The sequence below is a fragment of the Dermacentor variabilis genome, chromosome 2 (genome assembly GCF_050947875.1).
Source record: "Dermacentor variabilis isolate Ectoservices chromosome 2, ASM5094787v1, whole genome shotgun sequence".
Lineage (NCBI taxonomy): Eukaryota > Metazoa > Arthropoda > Arachnida > Ixodida > Ixodidae > Dermacentor > Dermacentor variabilis.
In genome coordinates, this window is record NC_134569.1 from 61,844,116 (window position 1) to 61,857,345 (window position 13,230).

The following is a 13,230-nucleotide window of genomic DNA, read 5'->3' on the forward strand; positions in this document are numbered from 1 at the left end:
TCAGCAATGAGAAATGATTTAACAATTATGATAACTCCGTTTAATAATAAATTCCAAGCGGACAAAACTGATGTGTTATATATTCTTGAGAGTCATACTGCTACCTTGTGAATAAGAATATTACAAAGCACTTGTAAACACTATAAAAACTACACGTAGGCTGTAAATTAATACACCAAATTTGTCCACTTTATATGCTCGAACGGATGCAGTTTACAGAGTCGCCATATCTGTCTTTGGTGAAGAGATACCAAACTTTAAACTTCATGCTTCGTTTTTCTTTCTGCTTACCAAATATCGGCAATTCTTATTTTGATAAAATCAGCAGACAAATCGAAATTAGGCTTGCTGCAGTCACTAGAATTTCACTTTTTCTCTCAAATGCAACAAATTTCATTAATATCGGTTCAGAGGTTATCTGGAGAAATAAAGCATTTCTCCGTTTTACTTGTACTTAAATAGGTGTCATCGAAGTCGGTATCGAGCGAAAGCTCTAGCTGTGTTGTTTCCAAGAGATGCGAAAACGGGCTTCTTAGGCTGAAGCACGTAATTGAAAGGAAACAGTAGAATTTAGGGTGCGTGTACAATGTATTTTAAGCAAGATATATTTTGAGACAGCACCAGTGTATCAGCATAATTTTTATCGCGAGGCCTCGCCAAGCGTAGCTCGTCGCCATCAGCATCCCAAGGTGACTGCGACAGGACGAGCCAGGTTTTGCTATAACATGTACTCGTTACCCCTTGACAGAGACTTGGCACTTTTTGTGACTGTTTACTTTTGAGCTTTTGAGCTATATAGCACTGAGGAAAACACTGGTGAGCATCATTAAACGTTTGTAATATAAGAAGCACTTAATCTTTAAGCCAGCTTTTGAATGCCTGATATGCGATATTTTGTTGCTTTCGTGTCAGCGCGTACATTTGGGACTTCTATAGATGAGCACTTAAACCTAGTTCCACTGATTATATATATATATATATATATATATATATATATATATATATATATATATATATATATATATATATATATATATCCTATAAGCGGAACCTTGTCTAAGCGTTGCCCGTGCATTTGTCGAAAAGACATGATTATTGTGAGCTATTATGTTGTAAATGTACTTATTTGCAAAAAATAAAGCAAATAAAACAGGGAATTGCTGTCGTTTATTCATTTCAAAAGGTTCATATGGTTAGCACGCGCATGCAAGTAATATTGGTAGATCCATGTGTATACATCAATAAAGCCGTGGTAGAAAGAAAGAAAGAAAGAAAGAAAGAAAGAAAGACGATCTACAGGAACAAAAATACAGAATAAGTAGGATAGAGGAAATGATCGATCAGCTTCAAACTGTGTAATCTATATACGGTGCAAAGGGTTGCAGCTGACCTCGAGAAGACCAAGAATATGTGCTGTATACTGAGTCCTGAAGGTTTTGCCTTACGCGGCGGCCATAGCCTGTGAACAGGAAGACGTCGTCAGTTGTTGAGTAGCTTCCACTGAGTTAACTCTCTGTACGTATACCTATGTGAATGAAATCGATTCTCAGCCGTATTAGGAAAAGATGCCTGTCAAGAAATGTCAGCTTGCAGTTCAGGAACATTATTTTCAGATTACCTATAAAAACATAGACGCTAATGCCACGTTCATAAACCAGAATTAGGATGTATTTGATGGCACGTATATGACATGCGCCTTCACATACATAACACAGTGAGGAATTGCGAAAACACTGCTTCCTTAAACGCGCAGTAGTTTGATGCATGACGTGGAGAAAGGAGCCATCATGAAAATAAACCGCACAAACAGAAGGCGCAAGGCACTGTTACTCGTAGCTGTCACCAGAGAAAGTACGAAGCAAGGAAGAAGGAAGAGTATCAATTTGCATGCTGCCGAACAAAGACCAAAACGAATGCAATCATAGAACAATAATTGAAGGGTAAGTTAATAAAAAATGTAAACACGGCTTTCAGGGCCGCAAATCGACGCTGGTGGAAACAAGCCATGAGCTGATTCTTCTTCTTCCTCATCTTTTTTTTTTATTGTTGCAAGTATAATAAAGAATATTTAAATAAAACTGAAACATTGAGTTATTTGTTGTCTGCTATATTTTAATGCATTCATATAGTTCTTTTTTGCGCTACCAACATTTTACAATATATTTAATCCTTTGTTTCAACACTTCCACAATGCGATCACATTATGTTACGGTGATTGCCGGTTTGAACGTTTCATTGCATTTCAAACTTTTTTGTCACATGAATAACTTATTTCTGTTTGTGAAAGACAGATATGGATGTATGGATGGATGGATGGATACAACTTTATTGTACGTCCGGCAAGGTTTAACGCGACCCGAGCTCAGGTGGGAACGTCAAGGCCCTGCCTCAACGCCACCTCACGGGCTTCGCTGGACTGCCCACGTCTGGATTCCGAGGTCTGAGCTGCGCAGAGCGGCGGCCCACCTCGACGACAGGGTCTCCGGAGCAACTGCCATTCTTCCTATAACTACATTGCACTCCCACAGCATGTGTTTGAGTGTTGCTGGTTCTTCCTGGCACAATTTGCACGTGTCGTCCTGATGCTTATCTGGGAAGATACGTTTCAGACGGAATGGGTTAAGGAAGGTGTTCGTCTGGAGTTGTCTCCTGGCAACGGCCTGCCTCCTGTTCAATTTGGGACTCGGCGGTGGGTATATCCTTCTGGCGTTTAGATAAGTACTGGTTATGTCGTATCTGGTGAGCCTGTCCAGTTCTGCGCGAGGAGTGTTCGCTATCGTGCGAGAGGCGTTGCCCTGTTTGGCGCGGCGGGTAATGTCTCGCGCCGTCCGGTGCGCCGTCTCGTTTGGGTTCGGAAGCGCGTCGCCTTCCGTGGTGACGTGCGCGGGAAACCATATGATTCTCGAGCTCGCAGTTTTGGATCTGCCCGCTTTGGCCAGAATGGACAGGGCTTCCTTGGAAATTCTACCTTTGGCGTAATTCTTTAATGCCGTTTGCGAGTCGCTTAGTACGACTTCACATTCCTGTTCTGTGAGGGCCAGCGCGATCGCTACTTCCTCCGCTATTTCCGAGTGTTTGGTGTATACACTTCATGCGATTCTGATTTGGGAGCTTGTGTCTATGACTACGGCGGTGTATTTTTGGCCGTTCGGATATTCGGCTGCGTCGACAAAGCGCGCGTTTCTATGTATGGACATAACTTTTATTTGAAACCAATGGCTGGTGGTTTCTTCAGTTGCGGGAGGCGACGGTGGTTAGTCGGGCGAAGGAGGGAGAACAACTTTATTGAGAACTGGAGAGGTTTGCCTAATCGATCACCCAACTCTAGACTATTAGGATGAAATATGAGAAAGAAGAAGAATAACTAGAAGAAGAACCAGGAAGGCATTAAAAAGACAAACATAAAAAAATGGGATCGAGGACGACCAACTGGACACACAAGCAGATAAAAAAAAAAGAAATAAATCTATTCGGAAAAGACGCAGATACCTGAAGTTGGCAAGCTCTACAGGGCCTCGTCTGACATACCGAAGACATCAGAGGTGTATGGTATCTTATAGACTGGACAAAAGCGTTTTATTTTTAGAGCGCACCGCTTAGGCGCCCGTTCCTGGGTCCCAGCAAAGTTGAGAGTTTGCCTGGTTATTGAAGTGCTTCAAGTGAGCTATCAGTTGACTAAAGTGCGATTTCTAGGAAAGATTGAGTTCCGCATTGCGGACCAACATTAGTTTTTTTCCATAAACCAATTAAGTAGTCGAAGAAGGCAACATACCGAAGGGGAACATCGTTTTCCTGAGGCGAAACCAAATCTCGGACATTTGCGAATTCAAGTCAAATTCTTGTTTTCTAAGCATTTGCAGGACAACCACGCACGTACCCAGGATTTTCTTTTCGGGGGGAGGGGAGGCAACCGAAGGTAACTTTTCTGTGCAAATGAGAAGAGGGGGAGGTGCCTCTATTAGTACAAATGTGAATAATGCCCACCATTCACCATAAAGACGCGTAAACCCACAAAAGATAATTGAAATAAGGTGTATCTCACAGGTACGCCTGTGAGATGCACCTCTCCTTTACTTGGAAAACAAGGAGCCACATCAAATGGACTTGCGCATAAATAAAAATTTTCACTATCGTTTTTTGAATTAGCTCTGGAAAAATTATAGAGAAATATATTTGCGGAACCACAGTTCTTTCGGATCCTTCGTTTACTGCTCTACCAAGTCAAAACCGACTCGTGTTGTTATTTGGGAAGTTGCGTAACGATGCATGATCACCAGCCCCGTACAACCGCGCAGAGCTCAGGACGCTGTGGTTCTAGACGTACTGCGTCCACCGCGGAAGGTTAGAAAAACACCCACATCAGCGCAGCAGAGAAGTGCCTGTACGTCACGCCGCTCGACTGATAACCGTAGAAGCATCATTCAAAACACACGGAATTATTCTCCACTTCCGGCGGCATTTCCTCTACTTCCTCTTTAAATAAAAACATGTTGATCAATAAATATTTTCATAAACAACCGTTAAATTTGTTCATGTTGTTACGATCGGCCTGCGGGGGCTGGCGATCTTCAGAGAAGCGACCTCCGAACGCTTCCCAGACCGCTGCGACGACTCGCTTTGTAAGGACCACAATGTGCCTCTTCAACAGCCTGACGGCGACGGCATGTCTAGTGACGGTCGGCGGACACAGTATTGTTAGTTGATTCGCCGTCGCCTTCACGGTTTCTTGGAGCCAGAGAACTCCTGGAACAGAGTGTTTTGTGGTGCGATCTCACGGGCCCCAGAAGTCGCCACAGTCAATGGACAGACGCGGCGGCTACTGACTGCGTGGTCAGCTCTGGGATCAAGAGGCGCCTGCTCGGATCAAGACCCCTGTCTGCAAGAACCCTCTCACTTCGGCGTGTTCAGTGAAACCGAAGTGCGGAAGTTTGTGTGTGAACCCTCCGCCTCAAAGGCGGGTCGACTACGATGACTTGTGACGCTCCCATTAGTTGAAGGTTGAACGGCCGTTTTCCCTCACCTAGGGATCTAGGGAGGACAGAGCGTTTTTAAGCAGCCGTTTTGCGGCTGCTCAGTGTGCGTTCTCTTTCAGTCATGCTAGACTGATGAAATGTAACGTTCTCCACCCTTCCTGTACATATTGTAAATATATCCCGTATTCCTCGTTCTCGATGAGAACAAGTCCCTCCCTTCAACTACGTCCTTAGCGTGGATGAGTCGGATGATGGCATGGGCCAGCTACCATCTATTTCATGCCCGGCCCCAACTCTTACAATGTTTGCTTTTTCTTCCAATTTGGTTGTTGCCTTGGCTCTCTCCCTTAGTAGAACGCTTAATTTCTCGAATCCTTGCGACTCTTGTTTCCAGTTGCAAATTTTGGACGAAAAGTGCTGTACAATTAGGAAAACCCAGACACGAGGTAATTGGTGATAGTCTTATTGCTTATGGGTTTAACGGTTGTTGCAGGGTCTGATAATGGACGCTGTTTCGCATTACTTCATTTTCCACCTTACCTAACCCATATCGCGAGTATATGGTTCCGAGGATCAGCCAGCGTCGCGGCGAGCCATCACTCGAGAAAATAACGAAGCAAAAAGAAAAGTTAAACGCAACTGGCGTTTTCTCCGGTCGCAACTCGTTCCGCGAGCATACAGACCAGCTGACTACGAACTGAATCCGTTTCCTAGTCCCTGGGTCAATCTAAACAAAGAAGTTTGAACTAACGAAGCAACAGCGATGCGCGTGATTGTTGAACAGATGGTGACAGAAAATGAGAGAGGCAGAAAGGAGAGATGCCTCGACTTGCACTATAGATGGTGACAACTGAACTGATCTCGACTTACGGCACCGAATCGATAAGAAAACTGGCCTTCACACCCCAATGGATGTTGATAACTACCGCCATCCAAAAGCCCCCCCCCCCCCCCCCGGCCCCCACCCCGGCCCCCCTTTGGGTACGTGCCTGAGGACAACCCAAAATTATGCCATATCTATTGAACTAATAGAACAATATCTTTTAGCTTCTGGTGCACATCGCAAGGATGAAAGTTTGCTGAAGATAGACAGAATTTTGCTCTAACACTCTTTATCGAAGAGATGAAATGGAATTGGTTAATGTTAACCGGAGAAGTGAATCTATTACAAAATTGGCGTGCTACTTCAGATGTACTGTAAAATGAGGCCCGATGAAAGAGAAAGAGAGTGAGAAAAAAAAGACATGCACAAATGCAGAAACACGCTAACTGAAGTTGTAGTTGACCTAGTCCGAAATATATCCTGCATCCCGTAAACTGCAGGCTAGAATCACTTCTGTATGATCTTTGTTACGGCGGCAGAATCACATCGCGATCGTCACCACCACGCGCGGCTGAAGCCGCGTGTCGTGAAGGTGTCAGCTAACCCCGCAACAGGAATCAGAATCGGTTTATTCATGTCAGCAACGAGGTGCGAATTCCAAGAGATGTATAAGCAGAAGGAGATCCCACAAAACCCAAACACCATTCCCCGTCAAAGAAAATTAAAACAACTTATATACTCACATTTCTTTCTGGTCATGGAGGGTACATTCATATAATAATAATAATAATAATAATAATAATAATAATAATAATAATAATAATAATAATAATAATAATAATAATAATAATAATAATAATAATAATAATAATAATAATAAAAGACGAGGATGGGACAGGTCACTAAAATAGTTACCGTGGTGATCGTCTATTAATTAATTTGCTGAACAATATACACAAGTGAAGACTCCTTCCAGCGTATCAAACACGCTACTAAGAACACTGTGATAAAGCCATGCTGAAGAGTTAAGTTCGTGTGATATGTATTAGTAAATTACCGTTCTCCAATACCATAAATTAATTCTCGCACTAAGGGGAATGGTGAGCCAGAAAAGACTAAAAAACAAAAGGCAGCCAGCGACGCCGCCTTCAAGTATTCGCAACAGACCACCATGACATTAGAAATCACGCCAACGACTAATTCTTTCTCTATATCTAACAAATATCTTGTGTTATAACGAAACCACAAACCAAACTTAGCAAGTTTCGAGAATATTTACTGCGCAATAACGGATGATACACGGGAACAAGCTTTGAATTTCGTGACGTCCCACCGACGTATGCAACGTTGTGGTTTCGACGCGAAATTCAAAAAAGTTGGAGCTTGGATTTCATCAAATGAAATCGGGATTTTCGGCACGTAAAACCTCGGAATTCATTCGTTCAAGTTTCAGCAGCTGCATTCTTTTTTACGTTCTTGCGTTTAGCTTTAGTATATAAAGAAATCAACTTACGCGGACAATGACAACGAGTTGAAAAGAGAGAGAAAAACAAAAAAAGCGGCCGCGGAGACGAGGAAGCCGACGTCGAAGCGGTGGCGCGAGCCGACGCGTGCTGCACGGCACGAGCTCACGTCGGCGGCTCTGGCTTCGGGTCCGCGAACCCCTTTTCGGCTACGCAGCCCCTGCCGGTGTCGCGCCCGCGGAAGGAAGACCCGACCGGCCGCCGCACGACCGCGCGGCGACGACCGAGCGCCGCCTCACACCCTTGCACTCCGACGGTCGCCATGTAAGTGTCCCCGGCGCCCGCTGCTGTGGCGTTCGCTCGACGGCAGCTCTGTCAAGCGCGGCGACGGTCTTTGACAGGTCCCGCGCAACCGGGCTCCCGCGCGGTGTTACGAACAGGCTCAGATCATGTTGCTAAGCTCGAAATGAATGACGGAACGCCGGTTAGCATTTCCCCGCTAACAGCCCAATGCATCACATTTGACACGCTGTTTGACGCTTCTATTTAGGGGCGTGAAACAGTGCAAAAGCCGCAGTAATGTTTCTGACGCGCCGGAGCGAAGTTTCACTTTTGGATAGCTTAGAAAACCAAGTACTAATTACGGTAGCACTTAATTTATAATGCAAATAACACTTTATTGTTATCTTACGAATGGCAAATAAATGTGATCCATTCCTTATAATTTACCTTGACGTGAAACGGCGTTTGGGCATTCTGGGGATACCGTTAAACAAAGGATGAAAAATGAGCCATTAAAGCTCATTTTTGCAATACTGCTGTCCTTTAGCGTCCGCGACGCGGTGAGATTGCGGGCTTATTGGGTCTCAGTGGGAGTGTATACGTTTGTCACCGCCCTTGGCGAGGACGCAGCGTCGAGGCGTCCTGCGTACACCCTGTTCCATTGCTGCTCAGCATGCAGAACTTTCTGTAACATTTAGGCTTGCCTACCGGTAACGGCAACGTGACGCGAGTCGACCATTGTTTTCATTGGTAGCACGAATCGCTCGACAAAGCGATGGACGCGATACTGAGCGCCACGACTTGCTTGCCCCCGTACCCGTTTCATAGTACGGGCTGTCGGTTCACTTGCTTGACGTCACGGCTCATTAATCCAACAGACAGCTCAGCAAGGCCCAGGGGAAATTGACTGTTCTTTCAACTGAAATTAAGAAATAATTTTTTTTCCTTAATGAAGACAATGGAATAAACGGGGAGACTGAGTAATGTATCCGTCGCTATCGTACTGAGTAATATGCACGACATAACATGGATGAATATGAAACTTGCCGCCGACATTGAGCCCACATCATTAGGCGTACGTACCAATTTAGCTACGACTATAGTTGTCTCTTCATCCATGGTATACCTTCTTGAGTACTTCAGTTACATGCGTACTGTATCTAGCTCTGGGCGTGTTACTCAGGGGCCACAAGGATGTTCGACATCTGCCATGGAGGCGGATGTGGAACGCCCTTTTTTATCCACAGTCGTAACATGAAGCATAGTTGCACCTTCGTTTCCCTTATCCCTTGATGCTTGATAAGGTGCGGCTTAATCGGCGCCATCCGCTGTTTAGGACACCCTTTCGTTATGCGCCCGAATAAAAAGGAAGTGGTTGGCAAGTGCAACGCGATGTGTCATTTCGGACGCGCGAGTTTCTATTCGTAAAGCAAGGGAGAGGGAGGGCATGGGTCCAACAGTATTCTTCTCCGATTGCCCTATTTCACAGTGCATCAGTGTATAGATCGCGGGCACTGCCACAACAATAGATATCTTACGGGTACGAAATGCAATTTTGTGTGATAATTTACGGCACGATAATTGTTTGCACTGTGGTGCTGAAAAACTAACGTAAAAAAGCAGCAATTAAGTCACACACGATATATTCTGCAATGACCAAGATAAGCGAATGAGCACTATAATAAAGTCCACGTAGTCGAATTAACGACACTCTACGGCGCTGCCGATTTTCTCCATGAAGCGCCGCGTCAGATTTAGATATAAACACCGGCTGGATAGAATGCGAAAACATGCGACAGCAATGTGCGCTACCTTTATTTATTTATTTATTTATTTATTTATTTATTTATTTATTTATTGCAAGAAAGAGTGGTAGCGCGTTCGCCATGCACACGCGTGTAAGTTTGTTTTCATACAACCTATTTAGTAGCGCTCAGTCATTTTTTTCTCTTTTTGTTGCAGAAAAATCTTCCAAGATGTAAGTACACCTCTTCGCACCCAACATCTTGTCACGTGTCGGCGTTATCACGTTCCTATTACTACTTAGAACATAGCGTTTCGGCATAGTGCAAGCGTCGTTCAGTTACCGATACCGCCTGCCCCAGGGTCAGGGTTTGTCGTGCATATGAGCAGCCGGGAGAAAGCGGTGACGGTATAGCGGCAATAAGTTGTGCCAACGCACTCTCCTAACACTCCGCAGTGTCCGCGCTAATCGTTAAGCACACGACACGTGTACATACACTTCGGCCTCGATATAACGGCGCGGTCATCGCGCCGCGCGACACCGCGACGCACCGACACGACACGACACGTCGCAAAAAAAAAAAAAAAAGATTAACCCGCCGGAAATGCCTTTCATCTGGTCACTGCCTTAATCACGCGCGATCTGTGCTTTCTTTTTTTTTTTTTTTTCGTGGCCGCGTCGAGTCACTCGGTCGCCCCGAGTGTCGCCGCCGTGTCGTGCAACCGTTCGCCGAGACGCCGCAGCGTTTGTCCCGCGGCCGATTTGCGGCGGTACCGTTGAGTCGTCGGTCGCCGCCGCCGCCGCCGCTCGGGCACCCAAGTCACGCATTCGCTCGCTCGCTCGCGACGCCGGGGCGACCTCGATTGCCCGCTCGCGAGAAGATCCCCCGCGGCGCTCGGCACATTCTCTATACGCGCTGCAGTTGCACAACTCTCGCCCCGGGACCTCGCAGGGCGCGCTCCCTGTTACGAGGCGCTCGCGCCGCCACCGGTCGGGCCTCCCAACGGCACTGCGTCGGGCCAGTTCGATATACGTCGCGCGAGAGGCGGAAAACCGGCGGAGTGTCACCAGCCGGTACGACGGCGACGACACTGCGTTAAAGAAATAAAATTACAAAAAGGGCAGTAGCGGAGAGATAAAATGAAAGCTGCTAGGAAACAGTCCCAACTTTAAATTTTAATTTCCCATTCTTTTTTTTTTGCCTTATTTCAAACGAGCTCCGAAGCAGCAAGAGCCGAGCCACTCGACTACTTGAGGTGCGCCAGCGAGCAGGCTGTGTGCGCAGAAGGAAGGAAGGCGCGACGCGTCCTCTGACGCGAGTTCGCCAGCATTGGGATGTTTAGAGATTCGTCAGCGAGGCCTCTTACAAACAGTTTTCACAATACTGTCGAAAGTTTATGGACGTATAGCTGCAGACTGTGCGACAATAGAGCAGCCACAGTCTACAATTATTAATCCTATATATATGGCCAGAAATGAACTTACGGCATTACAATGTTAATTAACAGAACGTTATTTTCCGTAAGATGTGTATTGTTTCGCCGTAAGCAGGAAAGGGAAGACATGTCCTAATAAAATTGTCCGTATATTACCATGGCATTCCTGTCCAATAACTTCGTATGGTGATATGTGAGATCATCGTTTCTCTTTGTTTTTTTTGTTTTTGTAGGATGTCGAATACGATTATCTAGAATTATTGGTTATGAATAATGGCATCATACGGTATTTTATTTTTTCTTGATCGGGGACGCAGCGTAATCTACGTATTCTGTGTAAAGGTTATCTAAACGTATGGCAAACTAGTTCTTCGCAGCCCCGCAAGGTAGAGGAACATGAAAGGGAAAGTTGTCGTTCACCTGACTGTAGCACAAAGCTACAAGCTACGCCTTTCGGGCTTCCAAAAAACTGATTTGCTGTCCTTATGCTTCGAGTCGCAGATTAATTCGACCTCGCCTTTGCGACCTGCCAGCCTCCAGGTTAGCACAGGTGGTGCATCGACCACCCCGGAGATAGGCATTGGTCTCGTGTTCGATCCCCGAACCAGGACGATTTTTTCTTTAACTGCGAAGCTTTCTCTCTGAGAAACCCGCAAGGGTTTCCTTTGTAGTCTTCATCTTATGTAGTCTTCATCTTACGCGGACGGAAACGAAGACAACAGTACGGGCGACGACTCGCAGCTGAGAATTTGTTGGCGCTGTTCTTGTATAGCTTTTTTTTGGGAGTTCACGTGACGCGACCGTGTAAAAAGCGTGTGTTCATTTCAATTAAGTTCTCAGCTGCGGGTCAACGCCCCTCCTTTCGTCTTAGTTTCCGTCGTTGTGTTCTTGCGCTGTATACATCAGGCGAAGCTTAAAAAAACTTGCCCAAATATCAGTTCTCTTTGTAGCTTCGCACTATACAGTCACGTGGATGAGAACTTTCCCTCTCGCGATCTAAACGCATTGATAAGAAGCGCTGCTGAGCGCGAGGGAAGTCATGTTCCAGTGACAAAACTCAATCAATGCCTCTTTCGCTCATCCCAAACAGAACTCACGTGCGCGCAATATCCGGCACTTGAATTTGCACGCCTCGCTGGGTGTGCCATGTCAGCTGAAGAGAGACCCGTTCCAGCGTTTCTCAAGAGCAACGTGCTCCGGCTTTTCTGATCATTGTTTTAGGTTCTTCTTTACTGGTTTCTGTGAGCGCTCCTCTCCTGTTCTGTGCCACTTGTTTCGGCCTGCAGTTGCGTACAAGCGCGCGGTCACGATTTTACGAATGCTCCATTCGTGTTCGCCACCGTTCCTGACGAGAGAAACAAGGGATTTCCCTGGTCAACGAGGGAAATTCCCCGTTCGACGAGTTAAACGAGGGATCTCCGATATAAGCGATTCTGGAATCGCATTTTCTAACAATCCATTGAATTTCTTTTTTTCATTCTTTTCACCCTCCTCCGTTGGCTCCGACGACGCCGTGCCACCGTCATCTCCGCGAGATCCGTCGCACGGAACGACGGATAGTAGAAAAAATAATTATTAAATGGATCGTTACAAAATGCGGCCCCAGGACACAAAGGTCAAGTCTGAGAAACATTTTGACCATTTATTGATTGAATAAATGTTTTATATATTGGATGGCTACAACCGCTGTGGATGCGGTTGTATTGGAGCCAGGGGGAACACCAGCGCTGCGCGACGGTCCTCTAGACTCGGATCCTCGTAGCTCGGTATCTCTTCCTGGCGAAGGCGCTTTCTCCGCACAGCCTCGAGTGCCGGACATTCCCCCATCAGGTGTTTGGCGCTGGGGGTTGCTCGCAGTCGGAGCAGCTGTGGCCGCTGTTGCGGGGGCCATGTACGTCATCGCCAGCGTAGACATCTTGCTGACTTGCCTCTGCTCGACGTCTTGAATAAGTCCGCCAATTTTCTAGCATACACGCCTGGCTTGAGGGCAAACCGAGACAGCAGCCGGAAAAGTACTTCTGCGCGGTGCGGCGTGTAAATCACTTGGCAGTGCGTTGGCAAGTTCGGAAACACAGCGTTTTGTCCAGAAGAACTGCTTGGCACCTGCCGACTGCAATCGCTGATATTACTTGTAGTGGTGTACGCTATAATTATTGGCTAGAGCCTCTTCTTTGAAACCGGATTAGCGTATTCACAGCACTGCTTTCTGAATACGGGCCTTCATCACCGGCTCACTGTCGTTACAGCAGTGTCCTATACGCAGGGTTACTTTCACAGTGAACTTCTCTTCGCGTTAACACTTTGTCATAGATACGTTTCTGTACACAAAGGTAACGAATCGAATCATTTGCACTCGTTCACTCGCCACCATTCTCGATTTCCTATGCGTTAACGAGAGTCCCCTCAAACTTCCTCGAGCAAAAGCATGGACAGTCCGCCCTGCAACGAAAAGCGTACATATTTCGATAGCACTTGAATAATGAACCAAAGATGATCGTCACACTGCGTG

The 13,230-nt window shown here is 46.1% G+C and overlaps 1 protein-coding gene across 1 annotated transcript in view; it reads left to right on the top strand.

Annotated features, from left to right (window-relative positions):
- The first annotated feature begins 7,415 nt into the window (after positions 1 to 7,415).
- Positions 7,416 to 13,230, top strand: part of LOC142571987 (uncharacterized) — a 53,679-nt gene continuing 47,864 nt past the window's right edge. The window contains exon 1 of the mRNA XM_075680755.1: positions 7,416 to 7,583. Within this exon, the coding sequence (XP_075536870.1) occupies positions 7,582 to 7,583 (2 nt within the window). The 5' untranslated portion in view covers positions 7,416 to 7,581. The remainder of the gene's footprint in view (positions 7,584 to 13,230) is intronic.